This window comes from Rhinolophus sinicus, chromosome 6, assembly GCF_057876585.1.
Source record: "Rhinolophus sinicus isolate RSI-liver-muscle chromosome 6, RSI-T2T, whole genome shotgun sequence".
In the NCBI taxonomy this organism is placed as follows: Eukaryota; Metazoa; Chordata; class Mammalia; order Chiroptera; family Rhinolophidae; genus Rhinolophus; species Rhinolophus sinicus.
This window is the reverse complement of record NC_142506.1, coordinates 20,714,840-20,732,768: the sequence shown is the minus strand read 5'-3', so window position 1 is coordinate 20,732,768 and position 17,929 is coordinate 20,714,840. Positions and strand designations below refer to the sequence as shown.

Here is a 17,929-nt window from a genome sequence, read left to right as displayed (position 1 = left end):
TTTACTCTCTCTGGTTTCTCCCCCTTTGTCCATAGACATGCTCAAGCCTCTTTCATCCTAAAAATAAAACAAAATTCTCTATGACCTATTTCCTTTCACCTTTTTTTTTTTTTTTTTTTTTCAACTGCAAATGTTGAATTGTACCCGATAGTTAAGAAATCCCCTCACCATTTTGTGTTTGGTTAAATGAGCTCACAGGAACCACCCCTCCCCATATGTCTTATCATGCCTTAGATAGGATCCCTTAAATAAACCCACCTCATTTTCCTATGACAAGACCAGACAGAGTCCCTGCAAATTTCCACTATTTGATTCAGAGGTTTATCTGAACTGCTTCTCCTCACTGATCAATTAGAATAAAATGCCTGTAACCAAACTTTAGTTAAATTTCTCTCCTTCCTCTATTCTCCTGAACTTGGGAACACCCTCAGCCTTGAGCCAGCACACAACCCCTGCTTGGGATAGGCTGGACTGAGAGTACAACATTCACTGGTCTTCTAGCCCATGTGGCCACATTTTCATCCCACTTCCCCCAATAAAAGGCTAGGTTTATTCTAGCTTTGTGTACTCTCTAAAAAAGAAAAAAAAAATCCTTTTTACCTAACCCTTGAGATGCTTGTAGAGTTTTTTTTTTTTCCTTTCCCTCAATTACAGTTTACATTATTACTTTATATTAATTTCAGGTGTATAGCATAGTGGTTAGACATAATTTATGAAGTGATTCCCCCTGATAAGTCTAGTACCCACCTGGTACCACACTTAGTTATTACAATATTACTGTAATTATATAGAATATAGTTATTACTATATTCCCTATGCTGTAATTTACATCCCCATGACTATTTTGTAACTACCCATTTATACTTCTTAATCACTTCACCTTTGTCACCCAGCCCCCAAACCCATTACATCTGGCAACCATCAGTTTGTTCTCTATATCTATGAGTTTGTTTCTGTTTTGCTTGTTCATTTATTTTGTTTTTTTTAGATTCCACATAGAAGTGAAATCACATGGTGTCTGTCTTTCTCTGTCTGACTTATTTCACTTAAAGGATGCATCGCTCTCCCTGTCACAGCACTCCCCATCCTCCACCCCAACCCTGCAATGATTATTTTTTAATCATAGTCTCTCCTTACTTATTTCCTATACTTTATTTTACAATTCCGTCTTTTGAAAAGGTCTAGTCCCATTGTCTCTTTCTTCACCTATGTGTTGTATTTACCTCCAGTTGGCTGGCATGATTAGTAAAGCAGGTCATCATGGGGGGAAAACAGTTTCTTATATTCCAAAGAAGAGCACCCAAGTATTCATCCTGAGAAAACTTATTTTTATTTTAAATTATGTTTAGAGAGACACAATCACCTTTTTGTTGCTTAGGGATCCAGATATTTTTATGTGGTCTTTTTCAATTCATTCTCTCTCCAGCCATTGCTGTATCTCCCTCAGCAACTTGTCTGCACACTGAAATGACTTTTGTGTTGACTAATATAATGGCGACTTTTCTTCCTTTATCTTTTTCTTTGTATCTCTGTAGTCATTCTTAACTGTTGACTTTCACTTTAAATTCACTCTCCTTGTTTTTGGAACTCCACTTCTAATTTTCTTCTAGTGTCTTCATATAGGCTTCTTACTGCCAAGTGTTTATTCTTTCACTTCCTCTTATAATTTTGGTATTTTCCTGATTTACTCACCTAGTTGTGTCTAATTTTCACTCTATTACATTCTTCCTTGTTGACCATATTTACTATTTGACTTTATTTTCCATTTATGCACTGATGACTCCTTTTTCCTATCTTCTCCATCAGATCTCTGCTTAATTCTAATTTATATGCCCAAATGTTTACTGGTTATCACTTCCTGATAGCCCATCAGTATATCAAACACAGAATATTCAACATATCCAAACCTCAATTCAATTTTGTTCCTTCTTTTGGGTTCCCAAATTGTTTGATTAATGGTAATCATCCACCTATATTCCTAAGCTAGGCATAAGATTCTTCCCTTTTCTTCATTGAATGCTTGTATCTAATCCATCAAGAAACAACTACCAAGACTCTACTTCACAGGTCCTCATAGATATTTTTCAACTCACCTCTTCTTTCCATGGCTACTACCATATTTCTAGATCTGATTTTGTCTGTTTCCAGAATTACTGCAATCACTTCTTTTTCCCCACACCTCTAGGTTCCTCCAATTCGTCTTTCCCCCAGTGAAAACATCTAATCATACTATGCCCATGCATGTAATTCCGCAGTTGTTTCACATCGCCTAAAAGATAATGCCTCAACTCTAGCAGAGCTTTTATGACCTGACCCCTGCAACCTTTCCAATTAATTCAACTACCACTATAGACACATCATGTACATGCAAATACTATCGAACTGCTTATAGTTCCTATTACTTCCATGTCTTTGCCCATACAATTCCTTCTACCTGAAATGTCTTTTCCTTTCTACATTTATATAACTCTTATGTTTCAATATTCATTTTGGCTCTAGGAAGTGTTCCTGAAAATTTCCAACCTGGTATCTGTTTAAACTCTCTCCAAACCAATCTGGAGACACCTCTGTCTATCTTCATTATTTCCCTTGCCATATTGTATTTAAAGATTCCATTAAGGTGCCTGCATTCATGACTAATCTATAAGATAAAGACTGTGTCATATATCTTATTTTATACCTGGTATTGAGCACATACGATGCATTCCATAAATGTTTGTGGAATTGCTGGTGGGTCTTTGTATTTATTTTGAAGATAGTTAAGATGACTATAGATGAACATATGATCTAATTTGTAGTATGAGTTTTGATATAAATAGCATATTTTGCCTTTGGAACTTGAAAAATCTTATGTGAATTTGAAAAAAAAACTAGAAATGTGTAATAATAGCAAATATATATGTATATATATGCATAAAAGACAGAACTGATAGCAAAGTGTTCTCTGTGTTTTTTTTCACATGCTAAAGTAGTGGGATGATGTAATTTGGAGAAGCATGGTAGGGTACTGTTTGTTTCAATTTTCCTTATTTTTCACAGGGAACATTTGCCTTTTTTATTGTTAGACATTTTTTACACGTGCACACATCCATATATACATTTATGTGTGTTAATCCTGTCTCATAAAAGATATAGGAAACTCTATTGCATATATTTTTAAGTATTTTAGTGGATATTTTCCATGATTATATTATTTGGGTATAAGATGCTCTAAAAATTATTTTAATTCTATTATTTAAATTATTTGTCAAGGATTTCCTGTGTGGATGGCAAAAGGGGCTCTATGGAAAGTAACCTCACAGGTTGATCTGATCATAAATTCCTAGCTGGGCAGGTCATGGTGGGCAGTCACACCCCAGGACTATAACTTCTTTAGTGAAAGGTTTAAAGCCAGCCCTGTCATTGTCCTTGTGCATCTAGGTTAACACACCTTTGAAAGGCCAGAAGTAATACCCCTGGAGGGGGTATTAACCCTCAAGAGAGCATAAAACTTGTTAACTATCCTGCAATCCAGTCCTGCCTTGCTCTTTTTCTGAGCCCCATGTAATCTTCCTTATGGTCCCTCCTTAATTTCAAATGCATATAAGAAGTTACAAAACTGTTACTCTCCGGAGCATTTGAGATCTTGCCCCCTGGCATATGTCATCAGTTTGGCTCAAATAAACTCAAAACTTCTCTATAGGTTTGGATGTTTCCTACATTGACATCTGCTGTATTTCCTTACCGTAGTTGATTCTGAAAATCTACAAAAGCCATTAGGACAAACAAAGACATTATCTGACATTTGTATATCCCAAACACTCTGCGAATAAAGAAAATTTTCTTTGCCTTAAATATACCAAACTTTAAATACCATTTGGAAAACATTTATTTATGCATCTAACCATAAAGCATTTAGAATAAAACTCCCCTTAAGTCAAATAGATTTATGAATTAAAGTTTCAGTTAGGTTCTACGGAATTCTGACACTAATGATTTGTTCTGGAGATAGTTTCTTGTGAGGCAGTTATACAGGCAACTATCGATAATTGTTTTACAATCTTCTTAATTTTTTCACCCCAACTAAGTTTTATTTGTTTATTGTCTTTCTCAACAGCCTACCCACACTAATGTCTTTATCTTCATAATGAGAGCTGCTACTTTCCTTCTGGCACTGTCAACGTCATCTTCACACTGTCAATTTTGTTGGAATGAATTCTATATTAATTCTCTTAACTGTGATGTCCTTCTGTTTGATACTTGCTATAAGGCTGACTACTTCTACATGCAAGCAAACTGCTTTACGCTCCAGGGTCTGAGACAGACTTATGGAGTTTCTAAAAAGTTCAGGGTTTAATCTTTGGCACAGTGTTTCCAATCATGGAGTTCTTTCTTATCAGTTTCAGAGGTCAAGCTTCTTGCAGTCTTAGCAATTTTTCAGACATTTTATTTTTAGGTTATTTTCTTCCTCAGAGAAGCTCTAATGCATATCCTCTCTTCAAGCTATCTTTTCCTACCAAAAAATAATACACATCATCATAATCCGTGTAAGAACTTTCCCCAACCTGCTCGATTTAAGTCTGATTTACTGTTCAACTTTTTTTTTTTTCCCTAGAATTAGGACTGGCTAGCTAAAGTCTTATCTTTAAATGGAATTTTGTAACAGCTTATCTCAAAACTCTTTAATTCTTTATGTTTTGTAATTTAGTATTTTCTAGAATTTCAGTATAAAGCTGTTCAATATTTTAGGATACTAAACATAAAAACACTTGATACAAGATAGCCTACCCGATAATTCTAATAAGCAGCACCCTTTAACCAGGTCCAATAATCACAATAAAGCAAGAAGGTCACAGCAAGTCTGTACTGTTTTAACATTTCCTCTTTTAAAAAGATTCTCTTTATGACATACTCAGTCAAATTCCAATTAATTGGAATGTGGCATTTTAATTTAATGGGACTTTGTTAGGTTAACTGAGTAGTAAACAAACAAATGAAAACATTGTTTCAGTCTTTTTTTTCTTTGAAAATGTTTCTTAACGGTATTTTTCTTTATTTATGAGTTAAAGTTATGGTAAATATAAATTAATTAATATTTGATGATTTAGAATCTTGCAATGGTAGATGAAGAAGTCTAAACAGAATTAATGAAGTATAAAGCAAGGTACAGCTAAATCTGAACTAGACCAAGCTATGCCCTTATTTTGTAATTAAAACAAAAAATATCTTTCATATGATTGCCCCTTGTCATCTGCCACATTTTCCACAGAAGTCTAGAATTGACTGTTCCCTGGCTAGCTGGTTTGAGCTTTTGGGTGTGTTTCTGTGTGTGTGTTCTCCGATGTCGAGAACAATGCCTAGGAAACACTGAAAAAAACAGAAAGTTTGAGTTTGCAACTCTTGCATAAGAAGTTACAAGGTGGGGTAAAAAACAATCTAAATAATTGAGTCCTTGAGTTTGTTTACTTCTGACTGAGGTACTAAATGCTCTTTTCTTATTACCATTTTTTTTCTCTTTTTTTTTTCTTTCTTATTACCATTTGAGTTAAAAGAAAACAAAAACAAAAACACAAAAACATAACAATACTATGAATGATTATTTAAATGTATTTATGAGTTGGATATATGTAAATAAAAGTAAGGCTTTCTCTCCTAAATGTGCTCATTTTTCTTGTGCTAAATATTATAAGTAACACAATGATGAACAAGCAATGGAATCTTCTCTCCAGTTGCTTCCAGTGTAGTAAGAAAGAGAATATGTAGAGAAACACAATTTTGAGTACAGACAACATACTTTGGTCAAAATGTGTTATAAATTCAAGATGAGACGAATTCTAAAACACTTCAGGTGAAAGGTTTGAGATTAAACTAGTTTAATATGAAACATCTAATGACATTTAAAAAAAAGATTATATAGCAGGTTTTCTCACTGGTTTATTCCAAAGGTGGTATTTCTAAATTTTTCTCAGACCTAAAGATAAATAATACATATTGTAATTTTCTAGAGTCTAAGTAGGGGATTCAAGAACAGAGCATGGAGATACAAGGTAGACAGTACGAAGTATGGAGCAAGCTACTGCAAATCCTTAGATCATCAAAATACGAACTGATATTCCTTTAGAACACATGAATTGAACAAAAAGTCAAAATTTTGAAAGTCAAACACAAGTTCTGATAAAATTTTATTTCTTAGAAGAAATAACCATTGTAGAGAAAAGATCAATAAGGCTCATTTAATATGTAGAGTCTGAATCTTCTCTACAAATATTAAAAGCAGTGAATAACTACATTCATATAGTAGATAAGGGAAAATCAGGAGTTTTCAAGAGCTTCAATTCTTAACTTTTTTTAAAAGTATCATAAAACCATTGAGACTCTAATAAAATTATGGACACTTCTTCAGGAGAAAAATAACAATCATGTAAAATTTTGTACTTTTTTCAGTGGTTCATAGACCTCTGAAATCTTGAACTCCATATAGATACCTATTCTAGAATATTGTTCTTAATTAACGATAACAATGCACATTTTTAACCATTTTTTATACTTGCATAAAATTTTAGTTGTTTTTTAATTCATACCTATACAGACTGGTGGGCTGGGCTGCCAGAAGTATCGATTTTCTACCTGAATGCAGGTTATTCTTTCCTCTCCTTGAAGCTCATATCCTGGGTCACATTGAAAAACAACAGTGTCCCCAGGTTCTCGTCCATCCCCATTTCGAGTTCCATTCATGGGAACACCTGGATCACGACACGCAGTGGCAACGGAGCCTATCAAAAGATAGAAACAAATGTTCAGTTTTGATGGTACCAAAATCAATCCCTAAGTCCAGACCTTATTGTTTAGCATGTTTCATGTATTGATGCGCTTTTAGAAAATTAACTTAAAAACTGCTGGGGCAATTTTAAATGTCTGCACAATAAATACTTTATTTTGTTGTTGTTGTTGTAAAATAATTTGAATGCTAACTTATTTCAAGGAGGGGCATGATATTTTAGTAGCTAAACAATAGATTTAGTTAAAATTAGTAAATGCTCTGTGAAAGACACCGTGACCAGGATGAAAAGAAAGTTGCAGAATGGGTAATGGGTGAACATGTTTGCATGGGATATATTCCACGAAGGATTTGTATCTAGAATATATAAAGAACTCTTAAAACTCAGCTGTGAAAAAAGAAAAAAAATCAAATTACAGAATAAATAAAAAACATTTCAGTGAAGAGGATACCATGGCACATGAAAAGATGTTCAACATTATTAGCCATTAGGGAAATGCAAATTAAAATCACAATGAGATAGCACTACGTACCGATCAGATCAGCTACAAACAAAAATGAAAAACAAACAAAAAACAACAACAACCTGGTAACACCAAATGGTGACAAGATTCTGGAGAAAACTAAATCACTCATACATTGTTGGTGATAATGTAAGATGGTATAGCTACTCTAAAAAGAAGTATGGTAGTTCCTTGCAAAACTAAACATGGCCTTACCATACAATCCAATAACTGCACTCTTGCACACTTACCCCAGATAAATGAAAACATGTTTACATAAAAACTGAACACAGATGCACATAGCTTTATTTGTAATAGTTGGAAATTAGGAACACAAATGCCTTTCAAAAGGTGAATGATTAAACTGACTGTGGTACATTCATACCATAGAATATTACTCAGCAATAAAAAATAATAATAATAATAATAATAATGATACAACAACTTGGATGAATCTGAAGGGAATTATGATAAGTGAAAAAATATAATTTGAAAAGGTTACATACATACTGGTTGACTCTACATGTAATTTGTTTTTTTTAATTTATTGTAACTTTATTTTTATTTTTTTATTTTTTTAGTTTATTGGGGTGACAATGGTTAGTAAAGTTAACTTTCTTGAAGTGACAAAACTGAGGTTGGAAAAAACAGATTAGTGGTTATCAGAGGTTGTCGGGGGAGGGGATAGAAGAAGGTGACTGGCTACAAAAGAGTAACATGAGGGATCCTTGTGATGGAACTGTACTGCATCTTGACTGTGGGGGTGGTGGTCATACAAGCCTACATAGAGCTAAATAAACACAAATACACAAATGAGTATATGTAAAACTAGTAAAATCTGAATAAGATCGGTGAATCCTATCAATGTCAATTTTCTTGTGAGATCATGCTATAGTTATGCAAGAAGTTATCTGGAGGAAACTGGGTGAACAGTATAGAGGCACTATCTATAACATTTCTTACACCTGCATGTAAATCTAAAATTATCTAAAAATTAAAAAGTTAAAAATGTGACAAGAGAGTAGTTTGAGACTATAGTAACGTAATCATTCTTCCATACACAGTACATCACACATTTAATAATAGTTAACTCTAATTATTCTGGTTAATGGAACAATATATTATTTTAAATGATCACAAAGTAGATTTACCCTAAAGCATATGCCAATTAAGTATCAAGACAAAGAAGCTATTAAAATTTCCATTTAAACTGTTGTTAAACTATATTTATAATGTAGAATTCAGCACTTGTACAAATTATGTTTTAAATTGCATATTAATGACACAAACTGCTGGATTACAGACACATAACTGACATTCATTCATTCATTCACTTACTAATTTAATATATTCTAGGCATTGTGCTATGTGCTAAGAATACAAAGAAGAAATGAACAGACACAAATAGAACTGAACAGACATCACATTGTTTTGTATAGTGGTGGTACTGATTAACAGATTGAATTGTATGCATCCCTTAGTAGGTAGATACACATGTAGAGAGGTAGACAGATGAATGGATTAATCAATCTGTTAATTCATCCAACATATTTCTTATAGTTCATCTCTCTAATACACACACAACAACAAAGAAACCAGAGAATCTACACATAGTACTGCAATATTCTGACTCAAAGTTGTGTAGAAATCAAGAGGACCATGTCACTTAAAGAACTTAGAAAAAAAAGGATATTGGTGGCATGTATACATAAGCCAACATCATGTAAAAGCAAGCAGAAATAACAGAAGTGATCACATATATTTTATTTACATTTTTTAAAGGGTAAGTTTATTTTTTGAAAGGGTATGCTTATAAAAGGTTATATTTTTAATAGGGTTAAAAATGTAGACTACAAGCGTCATTTTTACCAATTAAAAGAAACAAAATCTATGTATCATTTTATATAGAGTGCCAAAAAAAAAATCTATACACATTTTAAGAAAAGAAAAAACTATTAAAATTGTAATATTCAATATATACCGATAACAAAAAGATGAATACAAGTCATATGTATACATTTTTTGGCACCCCTGATATATAATCAGAAGTCATAATTTTGCTTCATTTTATCGATAAACTAGTGTTTCTGAGCAATGGCCTGGGATAGGGACAATACATGTATAATTCCTTTAATTTTCTTAACAATCTTAGGAGTTAATTGTCATTATTATCCTTATTTTAGTGGTGAGAAAATTAGGGTTAGGTAGATTAACCTGTCAAATATTACAAAAACTAAAGACTACAGAACCACAATCTGAAACTAAGTCTGCCTGAATTCAGAACACATCCTTAAATGTTACACTAGACTGTCCTCTTCTATCCATAACTGTTCCAGAAATGCAATTTCTCTCCTTAGTTAAACAAAATAAAAGAATAAACCCCACTAAGAAACTATGAAAAAGCTAGAGATTATATCCATAAATAAAAAAGCTACAGGTGGCATAAATCTGAATCCACCTTAAAAAAAAAAAAAAAAAAAAAATTAAATCTACCTTCATACAAGTAATGTATTTTTGAGAGACTTCTTTTTAATTGTTAATAAAAAATCAAATTCATATTGGAGAATATCAATATGGGAAGGGGGGTAAGGACTTGATTCCAACTTCTAAGTGAATCTATTCTGTAATACCCATCTTTGTTCCTTATCAGAGCATCCATCATGCATCACAGGGTCTGAGCAATTATAATCTTATAATATTTATAAGATAGTTTCCACCAACTATTTAGGATAGTTTCCACCAACCTAAAACTGATCTATAGATTGGTTTTACAATTTATAAGTGGAGTGATGTTAATTTAAGATGTTTTTGTTGAAAAGAAGTGACATAAATGTGATATATGTTATGGCTTTTAAACGGAAAAATAGTAATAACGTGAAATATTATGAAAAACTTTTTTCTTTTTTGAGGCTTCCCATGTGGTGGATTCTGTCTGCAAGAAGCTTGAAGCTTAAGAACAACATTCTCAAAAGAAAAATTGTACATCTAACAATGTTACAAAAACACATCAAATGAAAGCAGTTGGTATAATCCTGTCTTAGCTGAGTTTGAGGGAAAAAACGTGGTTTAGCTCTATTGTTGGATTTACCAGCTTAAAGATTTAAAGTGGAACCAAGTAACTAAAATAAGCTAATGTGTAATATTTTAAATGACAACTAAGATATATTGTGTGTAAATATGCATTTGCCTTTGGTCTGGTTGACTTGAAGAAAGAAAGATAGTAAACTCCTCTTGTTCCTTTTTCTCTTAATTAATAAACAAATTAGTAGCAAGATTTCAAAGTACAGTAGAGAATGATGGGGTTTAATGAAAGACCAAAGAAGTTTTTTTCTCTTGCAATTGCTTGAGTTCTAAAAGCAATTAGTCAAATATACACAGGAACAATTACTTGGTGTGAATACTATTATGTTATTTTCTTTTCTTATTGAAAGATTCATCACCATAACGGTTATACTCTGTGTTTGTGGATAGACAAAATTATAATAATTTTACCACCAACCATTCTTGTTTTCTGTATCTAATAGAAACTGTAGCCACTGAATTAAGTAAATAATGATTTAAGGAGCCATGCTATATCTCCTTTATGAGTGAAATAATTTCACATAATTTGGATGATTAAAACAGCAATTATGTAATGTTAGAACTTAAAATATTAGTCACATATGTAAAATAGATTAATAATTTTTTGGGGGGTATTCATTTTTCACTTTTGTGGAACATACAATTTTCAAAATATATATTTCTTATTTGCATTTTCTTTTTGTTGTTATATATGTTTTCAAGTAGGTGTTTGATCCTCTCTATTTTCTCCTGTTCTGGAACAAGATAAAGTGTGTTTCTATAGAATGAAGACTTTTTCTGTAACTGAGCATTTTAATTTATCAACTATTTTAAACATATAATACAAAATATATGTCAGAAAATAATGTATTTATCATCAATGTATCAACATGGGTAATTTTTATTTCCTTGTTTTCTTTAGTTCAAATTGCTTCAGATTTAATTGATAAAATGAATATCTATCTGTATTTGTTCTATTAGGTTTAAGTTTGCCATTCATTTCTGATTTTTCCAAACATAAATATGCAAAGAAGGAGAAATTCCAACAAAGTGTCTTAACAACCTTGTAATAATATCATGAAAGGAACATTCTGGAAAGTGCTTATATCCTATAATATCCAAATATAACTTGGATTTCACTTACAAAACTTTATGAAATTGACAATAAAAGATGATTTCCCTTTCTTTTTTTTTTCCTTTTCCTCAAATGGATTGGCCATTTATATTTTGGTTAATCAAGAATAGAAATTATCAAGTGGCTAGTTTGTCACTTGCCAGCTGTAGACTGTGTTCCCTATACCAGCTGATTATTCAGTAGAAATCACACTAGTCAGAGGGAAAAGGCATATAAATGGGAGAGTATGTGAGTAGCTAATATTATTAATATGTAATTATTATAGGGCACTTACTATCTTAAAAAAAAACACTGTACTATGAGCTGTATCTCATTTGATTCACAAGAAGTTGGGTACTATTATCATTGTTTCCCAATGAAAAATTTGAGGCTTAAAAGGATAAGAAATTTTCCCAACATCACACATTATTTAGGGCAGTCAAAGTGGGAATGCAGACTTGAGACTATACCCAAGAGACATTTCTTAAGTAAAATTGATAGACTCTGTAATAACAAGTGTTTAAAATGTGGTCTATATAAGTTAAAATATGATTACTTAAACTCAATAACATACAACTCAAATGATATGATTAAATTGAAATTTCTAAAATATGTTATTAATCTTTAAATAAAAAAGAGTGATCATCTGTCTATCATACTGATTGGAGTAGTCCAAAAACCTATACATTTATAACATTTAACTTTAAGTGTAATTAATTTTTTACTAAAAAATGCACAGATATAAACATTATTGTCTTATCTACAAGACTCCTTTGGTATAAATTGTGTCAAACTGAATAAAGTCAATGTATCTAAGAAAGAGATATAATTATTCAATATGAAGGGCAGTTAATTTAGAATATATACCAATAAAATGATTATAATCATGATTACTGTCTCTAATGAGAACATATAGTATAGGAAACACTTGTCTAGACTTGGCTGTTTATACTATAAAGGTAAAACACAAAATCCTTATGAAATATCATACCCATTTTTAAATGGGTACAAAGCCTTAGTAATGTTAAATCCATGCTCTTAACAAAGTGGGGATTTTAACTCAAGAAACAGCTGGGCTCTTAAACACAACAGTAAATTGTCTCAGCACAAACCTATCCCATTACCATATAAAACAAAACAAAGTCATGTCCTACTAATAGAACTTAGCCAGTTGTTCATTGATGAAAGAATTAACAACAACAAAAAATTAGACCTAGTTTGAAATGAAAACGCAAGAGCTATTTAACAGTTTATAACTGTTCATAACACACAAAAACTTCCTGCTGCTGATATTTAACCATAAAAGGAAACAAAAAAAGACTCAAGGTTATTTTTGTTGGTATTATTAGAAACAATAAAAACAAAATTGGACTTATACAGGCCAAATTGTGTCAGATATGTTCCAAATTATATTCTTTAAGTATTTATAATACCAAGGACATTCCACTCCATTTTTTTTTTTTTTTTTTTTCGTTTTCCTTTTCTTCTTCTTGTCAGATTTCTTTCCTTATATTTCATGGAGAGAGTAGAAGGCATAAGATAGGCAGCCGCTCATTTTACCACCATGGAATCTATCTGGTGTCTCCTGCTGCATTGGAGAAGGCACCCTTGCTCTACATAAAGTCAACCTTAGTTTGTGTGATGCTGGTGTTATATCCTCTTTACTTCTCAAGGACCTCATCTGTATGTAGTAATTCTCATCTCTTCAGAATTACCAGTTCCTCCTTCCTTACTGGGTCATTCCCAATATTATACAAATGTGGCTTATATCTTCCATCTTAAATAATCAAACGGAACTCTCATTATACCCCCACCCTCTACCAACTGTTTTTTTTTCCATTTCTCTCCTTTCTTTAGTAGGAAATGTAGTAGACATCTCTCCCCAAGAATATATTTTGTACAAGTGTCTCCAGTTTCATCATCAGCCTTTCTTCTGATATATTCACTAAATTGTTCTTGTTAAATCTAGGCTTCCAAATCCAATGGTAACTTTTATGCTTTCTTTTTTCAGAAACTTCTTAGCAACATTTGTTAAAGCTGATCATACCTTCTTTCTTCAAGCATATCCTTTGCCATCTCTACCTTTTTAACTTCATGACTGAGGGATGGGGTACCTCAAGGATTAATCCTTAATGCTCTGCTCTCTTCTTTCTACAATTCTCCCCGGATAACTTCATTTGGTGCCACAGTTCTAAATACTTATTTGATCTTAATCCCTCCCAGATTTATATATTTAACCTTAATGGCTCTCCTGAGTTGCAGACCATTCTATTCTACTGCCCATTTAACTTTTTCACTTGACTCTCTAATAGACTCAACATGTCCAAACATTTGCAAAATTATGAAATCTTTTCATATTTAGATTTGTAGAAAGAAAAATGAAAAAAGGTAATTAAAATTTCACCTGTGTATACAAATTTTTCCTATGCTATTCATGTCAAAAAAAGCAAATAAATACAGTTCCATTTTGAAAGTAAAACATTTCTCATTGCAAATTCACTTTTAATTCAGTATAATACCTAGATACAAATGCTTTTGTTACAAATCAGTTCACCATTAAAAGCTAAAACCTACTGACATAAGAAAAAAAAGTGAACATCAGCAAAAATACAGAATCTTGTAATTTTTGCTTTATTTTTAATGTCAGTGATTTTACCCTGTATGGTAGCATTTATTTATAACAATTTTTAATCTGGTTATTATAATAAGTTTGAAATAAACTTGTAATGACAAATTTTTGCTTTCGAAACAGAACTCTTTTTAGGGGCCATTATTCTGCCTATCACACCTTATCCACAGCAAGGGGAACACAGGAATCAAAACCTTTCAGACAACCTTTTTAAGACAATTGGGTTATTATTAAAATTACTGAGCTTGCCTCATATAAAGACAGGCAGGAAAGGAAACAGGAAATAGAAGATAACTGACAATGAGCCAAAAAGACAAGCCTTATATTGAAACAAGGATCGATGCCTATACTTTTAGAGACCACAGATATCCCCCCAACCCCTAACTCCCCCAAAAAACCAGAACGCTTTTTATTCCACCCAAAACAACTTGTATCCATTGCAGTTTTTTCTTAATAATTCTTAATAATATGGGTGCATAACTCAGAATGTGAAAAAAAGACAGAATAGAATTTCATAACTACCTATTGTATAAACTAGAAACAATTGTATAAGATATGTTGCTCTTATGCTAACTATATATAACAGCATATCTTAGCATGCATTAAGAAACAGTTTATGTTTTAGTTTGAGAGAGTTTACATTAACATTACTCAGAATTTTTTTTACAATGCCCTCACTCTTCACCAATTATCTAATCCACTGAAAGAGTTAATTACATTTATTAAGTAAGGTGACTTTATCAGATCAACCTTTGGTATAACCAAGGAATAAATTATTCAAATATGTAAGAAAATGAAGAGACTCTTCCACAATAATTAAAAATAGCTCATTAAATAAATATTTGCAAAATGAATGAATGAACAAAACTATAATGAGTCATTTCAGTGTATGCTAAAGTTTCATTTATAATTCAATTATTTTTTTGACACTGGGAAACATTTATTTCAACTACTCAGTTACACAACATTAATATTACATTTTAACTTGCTTTAGTCTTTCTGGATAACCTGAAGATGTTTTCAGAACAAAATAGCACTAAGTACTACAGAATATGACTATGTTTTCACCATTGTTACAATTCATTGATATTGTATATGTATGTACTTCTAACTTCTCTTTTTTCTTTTTGTTTTTATCCAATTATGAGTGTAATTTAATTGGAGGTATGCATTTTACCTAATACAGTTTTTACCATTGTAACTACTTAGTGCTTGTATAAATTTCAACTAAAATATAGATAACTTGACCTATTAATCAGAGATAATGTCTAAATTATTATCTTAGTGACTTTTGGCAAATTAATATTCCAGTTTTCTTTCTGCATTACTTTGTATAACAAAGAATAAATACATTAAAATCACTCATTAAGTTACGGTGGGTCCTCTGTTCAGAAAGTTGACTCTTTGGTATAAACTTGTTTATCTCAAACCCTTTCAAAAAGAAAAATCTTGGATTTCATACAGTTGAATAAGCAATGTTATCAAAAGGAGAAGAGACTAGGTTTTAGTCTCTACTGTAGTAAGAAAGGGAAAATGACCAGGTTGTATAAATTCCCTGAATTTTAGCTACATTCATCTGCAAAACTGGCATAGTGATATGCCTGATTTAGTATCAGATCAAATCCTAAAGTTCCATATTAACAACTATATTAAATCTAAGAAAATATCAATTCTGAAATGAATGTTTAAAGAACAGTAGATTTTACTGTTCACTGTGTAGTTTGTCTAAAAAGCAGTTATTATTATTATTATTATTATTATTATTTTGCAATATCCAGAGAGCTGAGAAAGGTCATTGTCCAAACTTGCTAAGCACAAGGGCTTACATTCCTCTCTTCCAGTTTTATTGCCTTATAGTTTTGTATTGACTAAGAAATGACATTATATTCTCCAATTCACTATCTATAGGGAAATCAAATTGGGCAATGGGAATATTTAACCTGGAAGGAAATCTCTTCCAGAGTCAAATCAATCATAAAATATTTGACATACAGATGGCAACCTAGAGGTGGATTTCACTCTGGAGAATTCTGACCTTGATTGAGCCCTTGCTTTGTACAAGATCCATCAATTTTATAAAGAATGTTCAACATTGTCATTAGGCCTATAGCCTGCCAGCAACTCAGTAATATAGCTATCTGTAGAATTGCATTATGTTTCTAAGGCTACACCTAATGATATGGCAAGTCAGGTTAAAGTAGATGGCAGCATGACAGAGTCATTCCCATCCACTTAGGAGGGAAACAAAGCTGCTTAATGCATGGGATGCAAAAGAAACCTCAAAGTCAGCGTTGTAATAGACTTCCAAATATACAGAAATCTCTTTCAAAAATACATATTTATTCATTTATTTCACCAGATAAATGTTGTGCACCCACAATGAGGCAGGTATTATGGTTGATACTGAAGCTGTATTTTAATAAGAAAACATCTCCCTACCTTCATTAATTATTATGCTCCAATATAAGGACTCAAGTGGGGATAAAATTACTGACAATTTTTGTGAAATCAAAAGCTATGTTAGGTTGAAGACTGTCAAAGTTACCTATACAGGAAACTGATTTTATATATAAAGATTATAAAAGATAATATATATAAAAGTATAATTTGAGAAAGAATTCTAATATTTGGAGATCACCAGAATTAATAAGCAAAAACAGAGTAAAATCACATACAAGCAGTTTTACATTATTTCTGACTGACAGTATACAGTATCAGTGTACTTTTAATTTTACATTATTAGTTTTTTTCTATATAATCAGATTCATTTAGTATATACTAATTACTAAGTACAGGTGCAGGGTCAAGTTTTGGGGATACAACTATCAACAAAATAATATCCTTGCCCTTCAAAGGGACAGCAGATGTGTACATGGCTTTAACATAATAAAATGGGTATTAAAGTCAGGTGACTTTTTGCCATTCAAAATGAAAAATTCTGGGACTGGAACAAGAAGCTAAGAATAATTTAAATTATGTAATTAAAAATCTGTATTGACTACAAAATTGACAATTATTGATAAACATTTCAATAGAGTTATCTATATACAAACTACTTTAACAATAAAATAATTTCTAAAGAAAATGCTATATATCTGTGCACAAAGAAACATTCTTTACACGAATTACCTAAACATTAAAAATAACGCAAGTAAAATAATAATTTGTGGTACACATGTACATTCTTTAATCAGTTTCTTATCCTTAGTTACTGTTTTTTCCGTCTTTTTTTCCTAAACAATTTTTTTCAATATATTCTTATTTTTACCAGTATTGTTAAAGTTTTTTTTTTTTTTTTTTTTTAATACATTTTCAATTGTTGGCAAGTTCAACTGATGTCTCCACAAGCCATACTATTTTTAACAGAAAAAGGTTTTACTTTTTAGGTGCTGAGGTAAATTTAGGGCTATTTTTTTAAATGGAGAAAAATTTAAATTAGATTGTTTTCGATAGCAATGTGTATACCTTCAGCTTAACTATTTCCACAGACACTGAATATTTACTTCTTTTCAGAATACCTTTCTTTGACAAAATTTTTTACGATATAAAACTTGTCAAGCAAGTTGTTTTAAATTGTGATTTTTGAATATTTCACTTACAAGCTCTATAATTGTATGTTGTCTCAATTTTATTCCATTTTAGTATAAATTTAATCCTATTAAAAATAAAAACTTCATCAAAAGATCTTTTCTTCCCACAAGTTAATTCCTACTGAAGCACAATGATATGTTAAAATTTTAATTATGCAGTGTTTGAGCTTTCATACCTTTAGAGAGACAACATTTTAATATCTTTCTGTTTGCAAACTTTTTTTTAAATAATTGCAATTCACCCAAAATTTCAAAAGCTGAAGATCTTTAGCACTC

General features: G+C 31.5%; 1 protein-coding gene across 5 annotated transcripts in view; it reads right to left on the bottom strand.

The window, feature by feature from the left end:
• The window catches only part of CSMD3 (CUB and Sushi multiple domains 3), a 1,092,836-nt gene that overhangs the window by 272,746 nt on the left and 802,161 nt on the right, over window positions 1–17,929 (bottom strand). For all 5 annotated transcript variants that reach the window (XM_088798979.1, XM_088798980.1, XM_088798981.1 and 2 more), the window contains one exon: window positions 6,561–6,752. In XM_088798979.1, coding sequence (XP_088655105.1) covers window positions 6,561–6,752 — 192 coding nt within the window. The remainder of the gene's footprint in view (window positions 1–6,560; window positions 6,753–17,929) is intronic.